The sequence below is a fragment of the Durio zibethinus genome, chromosome 13 (genome assembly GCF_047325235.1).
Source record: "Durio zibethinus cultivar Kanyao isolate XHJ-2024 chromosome 13, ASM4732523v1, whole genome shotgun sequence".
Lineage (NCBI taxonomy): Eukaryota > Viridiplantae > Streptophyta > Magnoliopsida > Malvales > Malvaceae > Durio > Durio zibethinus.
The window spans coordinates 4,011,797-4,025,940 of NC_143174.1; the positions used below are offsets into that span (position 1 = coordinate 4,011,797).

Below are 14,144 nucleotides of genomic sequence, written 5' to 3' on the forward strand. Positions count from 1 at the left end.
TTGGATTTAATGGCGTAGACATCATACTCCCGTTATGAAGTTCTTATTTAAACGCATTGGAAACATTTAATTTTAAAATGAATCAAATTAAAAATAATAATCTTAATTAAAAAATATTCAAATGTTATATTCTAAATTAAGCACTTAATGTTTTTAATTTCTGATGTCTGAATTTTAGGATTTGATTTCGATACGTTCACATTTAAGATGGACTAATACTTGATAATTTAGTCAAGGAATCATGCACGCCAAAGGAATTATTAAATAAGACGATGAATAAATTAATTGTTAATGTTTCTTTGCTTCATCATCTTTTTTAAACTAAATAAAATAATTCCTGTAATTTGACTAAATTTCAAGTTTAAGTTTGATTATATGTAAATTTGATCTAATTTTATATTAAATTTATTTAGTTATGTATATTTGTTTGTTCTCTAGATATTTATTTGATGTAATTAATAAATTTTTATATGCAACATTTGGATATGATTATAAATTTTTTTGTTATTTTATAAAAGATTATTTGTCACGAAATTTCATAATTATTAGAATATTTCTCATTTTTGCTACTCTCTTCATCTCAAATTATTTATATATTATTGATTTTCATGGAGTTTAAAAAATTAATTTTTTATAAAATTAAAGTTTCATAATTTTTAATATCAAAAAAATAAAAAATTTTAAAATAAAAAAAATAAAAATTTAAGATGTTTAAAAAATATATATAAATTTGAGACAAAAAAAATTGAAAAAGAAAACGAGATGGAAGGAATATTACTAAAGATCTCTTCTTCTTATGTACCGGTACAAAAACAAAAATATCCCATTCTTCGTGAGGATATAGATTTAATTTGGTATTGTTCAATCAAATACTAAATTTTTTTAAAAAATTTAATTAACTTTAAAAATTAAATAAAATTAAATATTCTTATGGATCACACACAATTCTAGAAGAGAATTTTCATGTTTGGAGTGGGAATGCTGATTGCCGGGATTCTTTTCTTAACCGAAGATGCATGCTGCCATCCTCCATGTCTCTCTCGTACTTACAGGCACAGTTTTCTATTCTACCTTTCACTTTTTTTAATTATCATTTTTTATTATTCTTTGACCGACATAAATTTGACCAGTCAACTAACTTGACTGATCATCCCTACGATGTATGCACTTGTCCCCACCATAGCTCCCCCTTTGCCCCACCACAATCTTTGCCCAGAGTGCTTCCATCATAAAATTATCCTTGTATTATGATTATCAAACCTAATTTAATTAGTTGAAAATTGTTAAGAGTTATTTTAAGAATTGATAGTTTTGATTCGGATCTTAATCGTAATTTAAAATAAAAAAAAAATAATTTTTATATGAAAATGGTTGAAGTTGTTCGTAAATATAAATATAAATGAATTTATAAGTATTTACTGTTTATTAGCTGAACATATCCATTTGGATATAGTCAACCAATAATCGATCAAATTCTAAATCCAACAAAGCAACTACAATTCTCTTTCATTTCTCTTCTTTTTAAACATTTAGAGCATCCCCAAGGGAATTTTTCTTAGGATCCAAAACGATATTCAGAAGTGGGGGATCAATCATTGTTTGTTTATTATTTTCCAGCTTCTGACAGATGATGACAAGTTAGAATTTTTGTTGGTAACATTGATTTTCTCGCCAATCCACGAATTAATCTTGGCCCATCGAAAAATAAACAAATGACAAAAAAAAAAAAGCTATAGGCTAGCTAGATTTTAGCTGTTTGATCTTAGTTTTTATTGACTGATCGTCATTTTCAGTGGATTGCAAGCTTCTCTTCTTTTGTCATGGATTTCTTTTAGCATGTAGAATTCATCTTTTAATAATTCATTTTCGTTCTCTAATAATCTCTTTTTCCTGTTCCAATGACTAATTCTTTTCTGTAATTAAACAAATGACTTCCGGAAGCCTATAGGCAACAAATACTTTTCAAAAATTGTTTCAAATAGTTAGGAAGTGTTGTTACCACACAAATTCACTTAACATATATTTATCTTGAATTAAACTTGTTACACGTGATCTTACGTATGATTTCAAAACAACCACGTTACTTGAACAAACAATCATATCATTATCCTTGAAATATAAAAGAATACATACAATCATTGTTTGAACATGTTACTTACACATGTATTGACCCTAGCATTGGAAATAATGATGTTGTGGACCAAGACCAACTCAATGAAGTCATAGTGATGATATTATCTATTTTTATCCAACTTCTAAGCTTTCTATTATAAATTTGAGACCGCAAGTCTTTTGAGTTATTTTGTGGCTACCTGATTTATGAAAAAGTTTGATTAATTAAGGTGATTGCTGACCAAACATGCTTTAATAAATATACCTTGTTATCCATCAGATGGTAAATACCTTAAAAAACATTAGTGTATCTCATTGTATAAAAATGTGTAGAATGATCTGATACTAGGTATATGAAGGTGAGTGAGTGAGACCATACACAAAAGAAAATTCTCCAAAAACGGACCACATTTGAGGCAAAGGAGGAAAAGCAAACTCCATGGCGGGCTGCTGTTAATATTTCTGCATCATGGAAATGAAGATGGAAGCTCCTCCTGTCACTGTCATCAGCAGCACTGTTTTCCCTTCTCCGGTCCCTAGCCATCATTATAAGTCCACTTCATCAGAACCTACAACAAACACAAATATTAAAAAAAAAAAAAAAAAACTATTTGAAATCACAATCAAAATCAAATTCCAACAGCTGGACCTGCACCACCACTACGATTCCACACACACCCAAAGGAAAAAAAAAACTTGTTTAGATCATTTCTCTAGATCTTATAATACCTACCCATTTCTTCAATCCTGATTACCAAGTTGCTTGTATTACAATTTGCATGGGTGTTTATTTTTCCTTTTCAATGAATTTGATTTTTATTGGCATAGAGGTTTTGAAGTTTTAATTTAGAAGGCTTTAGGTTTAAGTTTTTAGGTTGCAATTAACAAGTGTAATCCAAAATTTATTTCAATTAATTCATATAATTATATTTGAAGTATAATCCAACAAATTTATGATTCAAATTTCATGTTTTTTTTTTGTCCTCAAGCTATAATTTCTTTTATAAAAAAATTTTCAAATTCTACCAATCAATCAAGTTTTTTTTTCAAACTCATTAATTAACCACAATAAAAACACCAATAAATGATATTAATTTTGATAGCGACTCAAGTTTGATTTTAGAGTTACTTAGCTCATGAAAAAAAAAAAAAAAAAACTCGTACGTTTATAATTTTCTTCAATATTAATTAAAAAATTATCAAGTAGGGAATGAGGATTTAATTTGAAACCTTATGCTAAAAGGGAACATTTGTAAGCTTGTTTAAACCTTAATTTTATAAACTTTGTTATAACATCATTTAATATTTTAAGTGTAAAAGATTAAATCTTAAAAGATTTCCCAAAGAATTTTTGTATTTATAAGGCAACTAAAGATGCAATTACTTTGACTTTAATCTGATGCTTTATTTAGGAAAATTGACATATAAAATAAAATAATCATTATCAACAATCTTTTGATTTATTAGTAAAATAATATACTCTCAATTCTAATGATAAACTGACAATTTTTTTTTAAGGTTAATTTGTTGTAACAGTAACGTAGATTTTTTTTAAAGAACAGATAAATAACAGGGTTGCTTTTGTCGTGATCTTTTCGAAACACGAGGTTTATGCTAGTGTCCTCATGTTTTTGTGTGTAGTACAAAGTGATTTGAGTGGCAGAGTTTCTGGGCGATCGGATGATTTTTAGGGAGAGTGACTGAGATGGGGAGCTGCTGCGCCTGGTGATGGAGGTAGAGGGTGGGACCCCAACTCCGGTGGACCCCGCAGTATAGTTGCAACCACGCGAGAAAGGGTCCCACAACGACAAGCCCCCAAAGGGAAAGGAATAGCAGCTGAGCTAGGTTTTTCTTTCTATCTCTCTTTGTAGGGTGAGGTGTGGGGCTTTAATTTGCTTTATATATTTAGATGGGGAGGAGAGGGTGTGTCATTTTCTCTCCACTTTGCTTTGCATGACTTTTGAGCTGATAGCAAAAAAAAAAAAAACAGACCTTCTCTCTCGTTTCTTTTCTTTCATATACTATACAGTATACTTTTCACTCTCTTGAAAGAAAACCCTCCCCCCCAACAGGAAAAACAAGTTGGAATTCCTTTAGGAGTGTTGGATTTTACTTTTTTTTTTTTTGTTGCATGGATGGATCCTTCAAGCGGACAACGCCAGGTATACATATATATGATCACAGTATTTTTTTTTATAAAGAAAACTAGTTGTTTTGCACATGTTAATGATGTAATTAATGAACTTTACCCTTTTTTTGTTCTTTACCTATCTTTTTCTTTTTGGTTTTTTCCTTGTTTTGTTTGTCAAGATAAAAACCAAAGGGATGTAACAGAAAATTTTGAAATTGGAGCTTTATGTTTTATGTATGTTCTTTCATGAAACAAGCGTTGTTTTCTTTGCTGTCACAGAATTCTTCTGATTTGATTTAAATTGGAACAAGTTTTAGCTTTGATTTCCTTTTTTTTTTACCTTCTGTTTTGATATCTTGATTGATTAGATAAGATTCTGGCTTCTACATGCTTCATATGGGTGTAATTAGGAAACTAATAGGAACAGGAAAAGAATCATAATATCTCATTCAATCCTATCCCACATCATGACCCTGAATTTCTTTCTTCTTCTCGTTCATTCATGCTTACAATCAATTTTGTAAGTGAATATGAACGAAAAGAATTTTATTTAAATCCCCTAAACTCTCCCACGATGACCCCACTCATGATTGCAAATTTTCTTGCAATTTGGTCTAATACATGTCTACAATTGTTTTCCTGTTTTTGGTTAATTAATTCAGGAGATGCCAAACCCTTCAATGGAAAACATGCTGGTTTACTCTAAAGGACCGCAAGAAAGAAAGCCAAGGCCTCAACCAGAACAAGCTCTCAAGTGCCCAAGATGTGATTCCACCAACACCAAATTCTGTTACTACAACAACTACAGTCTTTCTCAGCCAAGGTATTTTTGCAAGTCATGCAGAAGGTACTGGACCAAAGGAGGCACACTGAGAAATGTTCCAGTGGGTGGTGGCTGCAGGAAGAACAAAAGATCATCATCAAAGAGGAGCCAAGATCAATCACTGACACCCAATACCAACCCACTCACTAGTCACCTCCCACCTTTGAGTAATTATGACACCAATGACCTCAGCCTGGCCTTTGCTAGGCTCCAAAAACAATCAAGTGGGCAGTTAGGGTTTGATGATCCTGACCTTTCTATTATTGGAAACCCAATTAACACCCATTGTGATATTCTTGGAAACCTCAGCCTTAACAGTAGTTCAGCTGCCAATCCTGATTTTATTGATGCACTCAGAGGCAGCTTTCTTGGGACCCAGAACAATCTTCAGAATTTTTATTATGGTTTTGGGAATGAGAACATGGGAGAGGTGGACAATGGAGTTGGAAGTGTAGTTAGTGGGGAAATGATGCTACCATACAATAATTCTGAAGAAATGAGTAATGCAACAACAGCAACAACATCAGCTGTGACAGTTACAACAATGAAGCAAGAGTTATGTACTGGTAGAGAAAATGAGAATAGAATCTTATGGGGTTTGCCCTGGCAGCTCAATGGAGATGGTTATAACATGGGTGATCTTGATTCAGGAAAAGAAAGCTGGAATGGACTCAATTCATCTTGGCATGGACTTCTTAATATATAGTTAGAAAAATGGAGAGTTTTCTTCTTATAGTTAGAAAACTACAAGTGTTTTCTTCTTATATTAAAACTGAGAGTATTTCAGTTTTTAATCTTTTTTTGAGTTTTTGTGTTAGGAGTTTTGATTGATCACCAGAATCATCAGTATTTCCCTTTTTTTTTTACCTCTGTTTTTTTTTTTTTAATTCTATTGTTGGTTGATAAACTAATGATATTTCAAATTTGTCTGCTAACCAATTATGGCAGCTGCAGAGGAAAATATATAATATAGTTTCCATTTTGGAGAAAAGAATGAATGAGTGAGATTGATGTTTCATGGTTTCACCAGTGTGAACTGTCTGAAGTACAGACTTAGATTTTGAATCAGGTTAGCGTTTCATAGATGTTCTGTCAATCGTTGCTTCTTATTACTTTCAGGTAGATTCTTGGAATAAAACAGCTAGCAGATTATAAAATTGACATGGTTTAATTTACTAATATAACGAAATTGAATTATGCTCTCCCCTAAGCTGCATATTAAAATTTCAGTGAGCCAATGAAATCAAAAATCTCGGGATTGACCATGAACCAAATCTAACTTAAGATACGGGAGCAAGAGAATTGTCGTAAATGAGCTTTAACGTTGTACTAAACTATTGTCTTAAGCATCGACATTTGGACTTAATAAGAGTCGTCGTTGTGATCATCATCATCATCATCATATATATATATATATATATATTATCAAACAGTCAGAATTTAAATGTTCATTATTAAAATTAATAATTCAATTTACTTGTCTCATTATCATATTATTTAAATATAAAAACTATGAGCGTAATATTAATTAAGATTTGAAATCCCATAAAGTAATAAACTTCAATACTTGGATTAAACGTATTTATATCAAAATATCATTTTGATGAGTGTGATGAGAAATAACTTTCAAATGCACCTTAAGTTAGAATTTTAAATTTAAATTCTTATTTTGAAAACAAAATTAATTCTGACTTCTAACCTAACATTTATTGTCGTTTTAAGAAATTTTCATTCACACATAAGCTAAGGTAAACAAATCCAAACCGATCAAGTTCCAAACGAGACAAAAATCTCTACAATGGGGAAAAAGAAAAAGAATACTGTCCTTTTGATTCTTCTAGTGAAAATCTTTTTGTCTTGCAGTGTGGACAACGGCCTTTTTTTGAGTATCTTCTCCTTAGAAATTTCGCCTTAACAAATTTAGATTTTGGATTTAATTTATATAATTAATTAGGAAACTTAATTTGGTATCATCCACTTTGATTAAAATATGAATTGATGTTTATTGTTCAATACCCTTTTCCAGCAACAGGTTTTGACAATATGCTTTCCCCCCTTCCACAAGAAGGGAAAAAAACAGGTAATTGGCTATTGTTTTCTTGTCTATGGAACAGGAGCTACTTTAGCTTTTTATGACAGCAATTTTTATGTTACATTCACACACAAAAGCTGTTAACACTGGAAATTTGGACTCCGTTTCTTCACGTTGAGAGGATTCAAAAACAGCTGAGAATAAAAAAAAGTTTAATCACTAAACTAAAAGTTTGAAAACGCATGTTTATATCATATAATGTGTAGAACACCACTACTTTAAAAAAGAAATGAAGAATCAGTGCATGCTACAGAATTTAGCTCCAATTTTTTGTGTTGGGTGGCGGGGAAAAGGCATTTTGCTCACAAATTTTAAAGTTGCTTATGAGATTCATGCTTAAAAATATTAGCAATAAAAAAATCAGCCAATGTTCAAAAAAGAAAATATTAATATTATGAATGACCTTTAAATTATCGTAAAATATTTAATACGATGCTTAAATTTTAAAAATTTTTAATATGATATTTTAATTATGAATTTATTAACTAATGTGATATGGAAAAAAATTATTTATACATCACTTATCATCATTTAATGTGATATTTAAACTTTAAAAATTTTTAATATGATATTTTAATATTTAAAAAATTATTTATATATTACTTATCATCATTTGAGATTAACAGCTTTAAAGATAAATATTAAATTAATTAACAAATTTATAATTCAAATATTATATTAAAAATTTTTAAAATTTATGTATCACATTAATCATTTTATTATAATTTAAAGGTTACAATAATCCAACAAAAAAAAACAACCCAATGAACTCGAAACGAAGCATGTTGCTTCAATCCTAAAGCTTGTCACCTCTTTTTTCTGTCCTGGGTCAAACTTACAAAAAGAGGTGTTATGGTCTGGGCGTCATGTAAATAAACCAGAAACAAGTGCCATCCAATAACCTAGATGCATGCAAAATTGCCGATGCAATCCAAAAATACTTGATTCACATGTGGGCTCCACAGCAGTGTGTGCCACTATAACTTACTGCATGTCATTGCCTCACGGAATGGAAGGAGAGTACCAAGGTAAAAAAAAATGATGATTCATATTAGCACTTAGCAAATGATGAATGATGGCCATATTAAGCAAGCAACTTAACAGAATAACTATGGAATCCAAGTCAAAACCACCACAACTCGCATTGTCAAGAGGTAAAAGTTTGATCCTTTAAGCACAAGGTGACGACACCCACATTTTACATATCCGAGGAAAAGAAAAAGAAAAGAAAGAAAATATGCTATCACCAGTGTTCTTCCATCATCATAATATAACTATGAAACTTCCAAATAGTGCTCATTGTGAGGCTCATAGCAAAGACTTGGCTGATCCCCGTACCCGAAGTATCTGTTGAAATAAGGGGAGAAAACTCGGTTAGAGAGATAGCAAGATAGTAACATGAATCTATGAAATTTTGAAAAAAAAAAAATATTTAGCATGCCTCGTGGTGTTGTTCTATTTCTGTGGCTTCTTCCACAAGACCCCAATCTTCTTTAGCATGTTCCCATTTTTCTTCTTCAGCAAATCATCATCCATATCTTCAGCATAAGGTGAGCTAACCTTTCCTGTAACTGGATTATAATTGCTATCCAATGAACCAGTTCTCTCTATGAACTTCCCATTATTACCTGCTGAAAGCATTGCAGCAGCTGCTTCTGCAGCCTTGCGCCACTGGTCAGTTTGCACCTTTAATCTTCTCAACTCTGCCTCCCTTTCTGAATTGGCAGTCTGTGCAGCCTCAAGCTGTTCAGCCACCCTGGCAGCTCTCCTGTTATTCTTATCTGCCTCCTCCACTGCAAGCCCAAGCTTCATAATAGCTTCGCGCTCTGCAGCCCTTGCCACCTGTAGCTCAGCAGCCACCTTAGCATTTGTTTTACCTTTGTTCATTTCCCTTTTACTGATTTCCAACCTGAGCATCTCATTCTCCTCTGATATATTTTGAAGTTCTGTCTCCTTATCCATCATATTTGCCTTCAGATCAACGACAGCTTCCTTCAATACCTTTAGTTCTTTTTCAAGTTCTGATTCTCTCTGGCATGACAGGTTTTTCTCAAGCTTCATTTGAAGCTCTTCATTTTCCTCTGAAATACACTGCAACTCAGTTTCCTTATCCATCAGATTTGCCTTCAAGTCAGCAATATCAAAGTTTGCTTTCTCTAGCTCAGCTAACAGCTCAGCCTCTCTCGAGCTTGCTTCAGATTTTATCTGCTCCACCAGATCATGAACACTCTTTATCTGTACAGTGCTTTGGATTTGTTCTTCATAGCATTTAATCTCAGCAGTTTCAAGAGCAGATCTTAACCGAGCCACTTCAGACTTCAAAGAAGAAATCTCCACTTCAAGCTGGTAAGATTCCTCAGGTTTCTCACTTTCTCCAGCTTGATGCTTAACAATAATACGATCACCATCAGAACCTGGAGTGTGGATGCCACTAGCATCAGTTAACCCAGCCTTAAGTTTGTTAACAAGTCCTTCCAGTGAATAAGCACGTTCCCTTGACTGGTCTAAGTCTGAAGCAATGGAGTTGTAAGCTTCAACAGCCTTCATGCCTTCCGACCTAAGTGCTTCAACAGTCTTTTTTGCAGCTTCTAGTTGTAGCAGAGTTTCACTAGCCAATGCTTGGGCCTGAGCTTCCGATTCTTGGCTATCCATTAGCTGGTTTTTCATGTTCGCTACAAGAGAAAGTGTTTCTACCAGGTTTCCTTTCAAGCTCTGGAGCTCCAAATTTGCTGATTCAGCTTGCTTGGTCTGTGCAGCCTCAGATTCCACCACCATTTCAAGCTGATCCTTAAGTTGCTGAACCTCATTCATGGCAGAGGCCAGAGTAGCTGAGTCGAGAGACTGCTGCTTCTGGATAGCTTCAACCTCTGATTGCCATGCTTGATCCCGTTCTTGTGAGATCTTTTGGAGCTCAATAACACGAGTTCCTTCAGAAGCAGACAGCTCAAGAAGCTGCTTTTGGGACTCTTCGAGCTTTGCAGACATGGCCAACAGTTGCTTCTTGGACTCCTCGACATCTTTCTGAGCTTGCTTCTTGCATGATTCAGACAAACTTAGCTGATCCTTTACCTTATGTAGTTCTTCTTGAAGTTGAGAAATATGTACCTCCAATTCAGATATTCTGCTTGGGCGCTTATTCTGAACCAATAACAGAGGATAAGGTTAGATATTCTCATACGAATCAAAAAGCCATCTTCTAAGTGCTAAACTCTACTTCTAATTCAAAAACGGCAATATTATGGGAGGCTAACATGTGCCTGCATCCACAAGCAAATTAGAAAAGAATCACTCTATAAGGAATATTATAAAATCTCTTTCCTAACTAACAAAATTAATTGCATCACCCAATCCTACCATCAATACAATAGATGCTTAAAAAATGAACTCGATGCAAGATATCAATGAACAAAGTAAACCATCAGTTTTCATTGAAAAATGGATTACAATTTAAAGGGGGAAGAGAAGCCCAGCACCACTCATGAGATCAAGAAGTTGCCTATTGGCATGCTTCTAAGAAAAGAAGGAAATGGTTGTACAAATGCTAAGTTGGAACAGGCACCTGGATAGAGTTTGTGAGGCCTTTAACACTCAAAAGGCTTTACTAGTTGGGCTTTTAATGCACTTATCAAAAGCTTTTCTAAGGTTCAGCAGTGTTCTCTAATATTGTATAATGTTCTCTACTTTGTATACCTCAGAGACTGGGCTTCTAGTTGAACGGCGCTCAACAACTTTGGGGCTTTTCTCTTTTGAAGTTCTACTAGCTGGATTTGAAGTAGATACAGCTTCAGTCTCTAGAGTGGTTGGCTTGACTTGACGAACGGCCCGAGGAGAGACCCTTTGTGGCACTTCAGAAGATCCATTTCTGCTAAACATTAGTTAATCAATAATTTGGTCCAGATGAAAATAGCATAATAACAATCAAAGGCTTCATGAATACATTTCAAATGCCTCCAGTTTAGGATCGTTAACTGGCGGTTGATTCACTTGAAATTTCAGACTAGAACTCTATATGCTTGTATATAAGACTCTACCTTAATAAATGGTTAAGGTCCTAAATTTCTAACCACATGGTGGCTGGACCAACCAAACCAACATTATGACAAACTGAAACTTTTAAAGAACATCACTTCCTTGTGCACTCAGGTAGTAAAGTTTTTTAAATTATGCCAACGAGTAGTCAGAAATTATGCCGATGACTACATTTTTTCCCCTTTAACAGCAAAACGTCACTGCACATTAAATATAAAAGTGAGATACACTCTCCTAGAGTACAAGTCATAGACCACCCAATGCTTGAATAATCTAATTGTAGTTGGGGTAATTATGAACTATTTAAGAACTAAAACCAATTGATTATGGATGATCAAACAGTTAAAATTTAGCTATTAGCCCAAGAGAATGGAGCCAAACAACAATTTTCTAGAAGGGAAAAATCAATTCTTAAATCATATAAATTTATAAAAGCTATAGTTCATCCTAGTTATATTCCTTTTCTCATTTCTGAATTATATATTTTTTGCCCGCCAATATCCTCAATTTGAACAAAACTATTAGAGCTTTAAATTCTACTCTAGCCTGGTCCTTGTGAAATAAGCAGATTGCTGAGAATATACTAAACAAAGGAACAAATAACCACAAAAAAGTTTTGTTTTGGAAGCATGAAGCACTTCACTTGCAGCATCTGCTGGTCATTAATGGCCTTGGCTTAAACAATTCTTATGGTAGGATACAAACAAAAAATTAACTTCACGACAAAAGAAACTGCAGCTCAAAATGGTTACCAGACAACACGTACATCAATTGTAGCTACAGAGTGGAACTCTAATAAATTATTGATCAGTGCAGTACAAATTAACCAAAGAAGACAAACCCAACTCCAAAATCCAAAGATAGGAGGGGGCTCCATAAAAAGGGTAGAAAATTAAAGATAAAAATAGGAAAGAAAGAAACTCCAGCACAGATCTTTACTGTGCCCCTTAGGCATTGGTTAAAAACCAGACAAACCAGATGATCATATATGTCAACAAAACATAAGGATTGACAGCCTAAGAGAAGGAAGCATTATATCAATGCAATGCTTAAAATGACAGAAAAGAACCACCGATTCAGCTTATTTTTCAAGAATAACTACATAAATGCTTCCAGGAGGAAGAATGAGCAGTCATAAAGGCAATAGAAGTTACCTTGCTTTTGGAGTCTGCATGATTTAAAGACTCTTGTCCCTGTCGTCACGAAGTTAATTGTTTATTGATCCTCCACCACTTCAATGCTTCCCTGACCCACAAGGCCTGTAACAGATCAGAAAAAAAAAAAAAAAAAAAAAAAAAAAAAAAAGATCACAATCTGAAACAGAAGAATCCAAGGTTAATGTGCATGACAAAATTTAATGAGCTCGTAGGAAGCCATAAAGGCAAAAGATACATATATACCAATCAAACAAATCAAACCAGTAGTAAAAAGAATATCTCCAAGAAAAGCCAAAGCAGAAACTATCCATTAATTAACCAGACAGTAGAAGCAACTCTTCATCAGTACCCCATTCAATGCCACCGCAAATTCTACCTTTGTTGATGGTCATAGGACACTGTTATAGTCACAAGGGTCCTACACTTACAGGGACACAAACAGATAAATTTACATAAAAGTACCCTTTTTCATGTTTTCCTTACTGCATTTCAACACAACAAAGGGGCATTATCGTAATCTAGCACGTGAACTTTCCTCATCCATTGTTGCCGTGAAATGAGGACAATAAAAAGGTTAAACAGAGTGTGGGGTTCAAATTTTTGGTGGACAGGAACAAATTATGTCAAATGCCGCTCAAACCTTTGTTTATCTTGCGCCAAAAACAAAAATAAATAAATAAATAAAGTATTAACCCGTTTGTTTCACCAGAAAATATTTTATGGGAAAACTCTTTCAGCAAAAGAAATGGAGAAACAAATTTTGAAGATAAGAACATCAACGTTCAAACTGTTCAAAGCACCCTATTAAAACAAGATCTACTGCAGCTTATAAAACAAAGAGAAGATCACTCATTTTTCTAAATTTAAAAAAAAAAAAAAAAGACTAAAGAGATAAAAAAGAAAACCTTTTTGAGATTCTATGTCCTTTATAACATCTGTTTAAAAAAGGAATAAAGTCTGCCAGGATGCCATTATAAAGCTCCCGAATTGAACACAGAGCTAAGTTACTATCAACATAGAAAAGGAACCGTTTTTTTTTCATCAGTTTCAAAGGACAAAAGAAGTTCAAAAGTAGCATCATTACCCCAAAGAAGAGAAAAAAAAACACAACACAAACAAAACCCTTATGTGAAACATACAACGGAAACAGCATTTTCATGGGAACCCCAAAGTACATAACAAAAAAGAAAGTGTATACTGTAAAAGTTAACTTACCAAGTGTAGTAATTCAACAACAACTACAAGTAGAAGCAAAGGAAATGATAATGAGTTTGAAGCTTTGTTAAAAAAGTAGTGTTTTTGGTGTGGTAAGAAGCAAAGAAGAAGACATGGGTTGAGAGGTTGAGAATGGAAGTTGAAGATTTATTTTTTTTTAAACGCTTTTTTCCGGGGATGGTGGATTGTGAGTCTTCTTTGCTTTGGTTGTTGTCTTCAGCGCAGAACCCGAGGGAGTGTTGCTACTTTGCTGTAGTTTTTAATCTATGGTTTTGTTTTGCAGCAGGTAAGAGTGGTTTCTTTGTGACAGTGAGGAAGGAAAAGGAGAGGCACCAATAAATAGGAGAAAAATGAAGAGAAAATGAACCAATTTTTTTTTATCTTTTTCACTGAAATCACTGTTTCCAATTTGTCTTTTTGAAGAATGTCCAGTACTTGCGTGTGGGAACTGCCATATTTCTTTCCTTAAAAAATATATTATATAATATCTTTAAATTATAATAAAATATTTAATTTAATAATTTAAATTTTAAAATTTTAATATGATATTTAAATTATAATTTTTTAATTAATATAAATTTTGAT

The 14,144-nt window shown here is 33.1% G+C and overlaps 2 protein-coding genes across 4 annotated transcripts; one reads left to right on the forward strand and one right to left on the reverse strand.

Moving 5' to 3' along the window:
- Positions 1-4,039: 4,039 nt before the first annotated feature.
- LOC111304394 (dof zinc finger protein DOF5.3-like) lies at positions 4,040-5,932 on the forward strand. Its single transcript, XM_022900945.2, has 2 exons — positions 4,040-4,274; positions 4,906-5,932. The coding sequence occupies exons 1-2, from the start codon at positions 4,248-4,250 to the stop codon at positions 5,770-5,772; spliced, it is 894 nt and encodes a 297-aa protein (XP_022756680.1). The 5' UTR covers positions 4,040-4,247; the 3' UTR covers positions 5,773-5,932.
- Positions 5,933-8,187: 2,255 nt separating this feature from the next.
- Positions 8,188-13,927, reverse strand: LOC111304395 (interactor of constitutive active ROPs 3-like). 3 transcript variants are annotated; one of them, XM_089742712.1, is made up of 5 exons: positions 13,560-13,927; positions 12,342-12,446; positions 10,849-11,020; positions 8,600-10,296; positions 8,188-8,505 (listed from the first exon to the last, which is right to left on the reverse strand). In XM_089742712.1, exons 2-4 carry the CDS (start codon positions 12,359-12,361, stop codon positions 8,614-8,616), a joined length of 1,875 nt encoding a protein of 624 aa, XP_089598838.1. In that variant the 5' UTR covers positions 12,362-12,446; positions 13,560-13,927; the 3' UTR covers positions 8,188-8,505; positions 8,600-8,613. The 3 variants fall into 3 exon arrangements, with proteins under 3 accessions (XP_089598838.1, XP_022756681.2, XP_089598839.1); XM_022900946.2 differs by lacking the exon at positions 13,560-13,927 and adding an exon at positions 12,588-12,718; XM_089742713.1 differs by lacking the exons at positions 10,849-11,020; positions 12,342-12,446; positions 13,560-13,927 and adding an exon at positions 10,603-10,714.
- Positions 13,928-14,144: the final 217 nt, after the last annotated feature.

Excerpts from the sequence above, each read along its gene's own strand:
- LOC111304395 (XM_089742712.1), bottom strand. The coding sequence starts at position 12,361 with ATGCAGACTCCAAAAGCAAG. Across the intron at positions 11,021-12,341 it reads ATGCAGACTCCAAAAGCAAG|AAATGGATCTTCTGAAGTGC; the intron begins GTAACTTCTATT and ends AATGTTTAGCAG. Across the intron at positions 10,297-10,848 it reads CTAGAAGCCCAGTCTCTGAG|AATAAGCGCCCAAGCAGAAT; the intron begins GTATACAAAGTA and ends TTATTGGTTCAG.
- LOC111304394 (XM_022900945.2), top strand. The coding sequence starts at position 4,248 with ATGGATCCTTCAAGCGGACAACGCCAG. Across the intron at positions 4,275-4,905 it reads CTTCAAGCGGACAACGCCAG|GAGATGCCAAACCCTTCAAT; the intron begins GTATACATATAT and ends TAATTAATTCAG.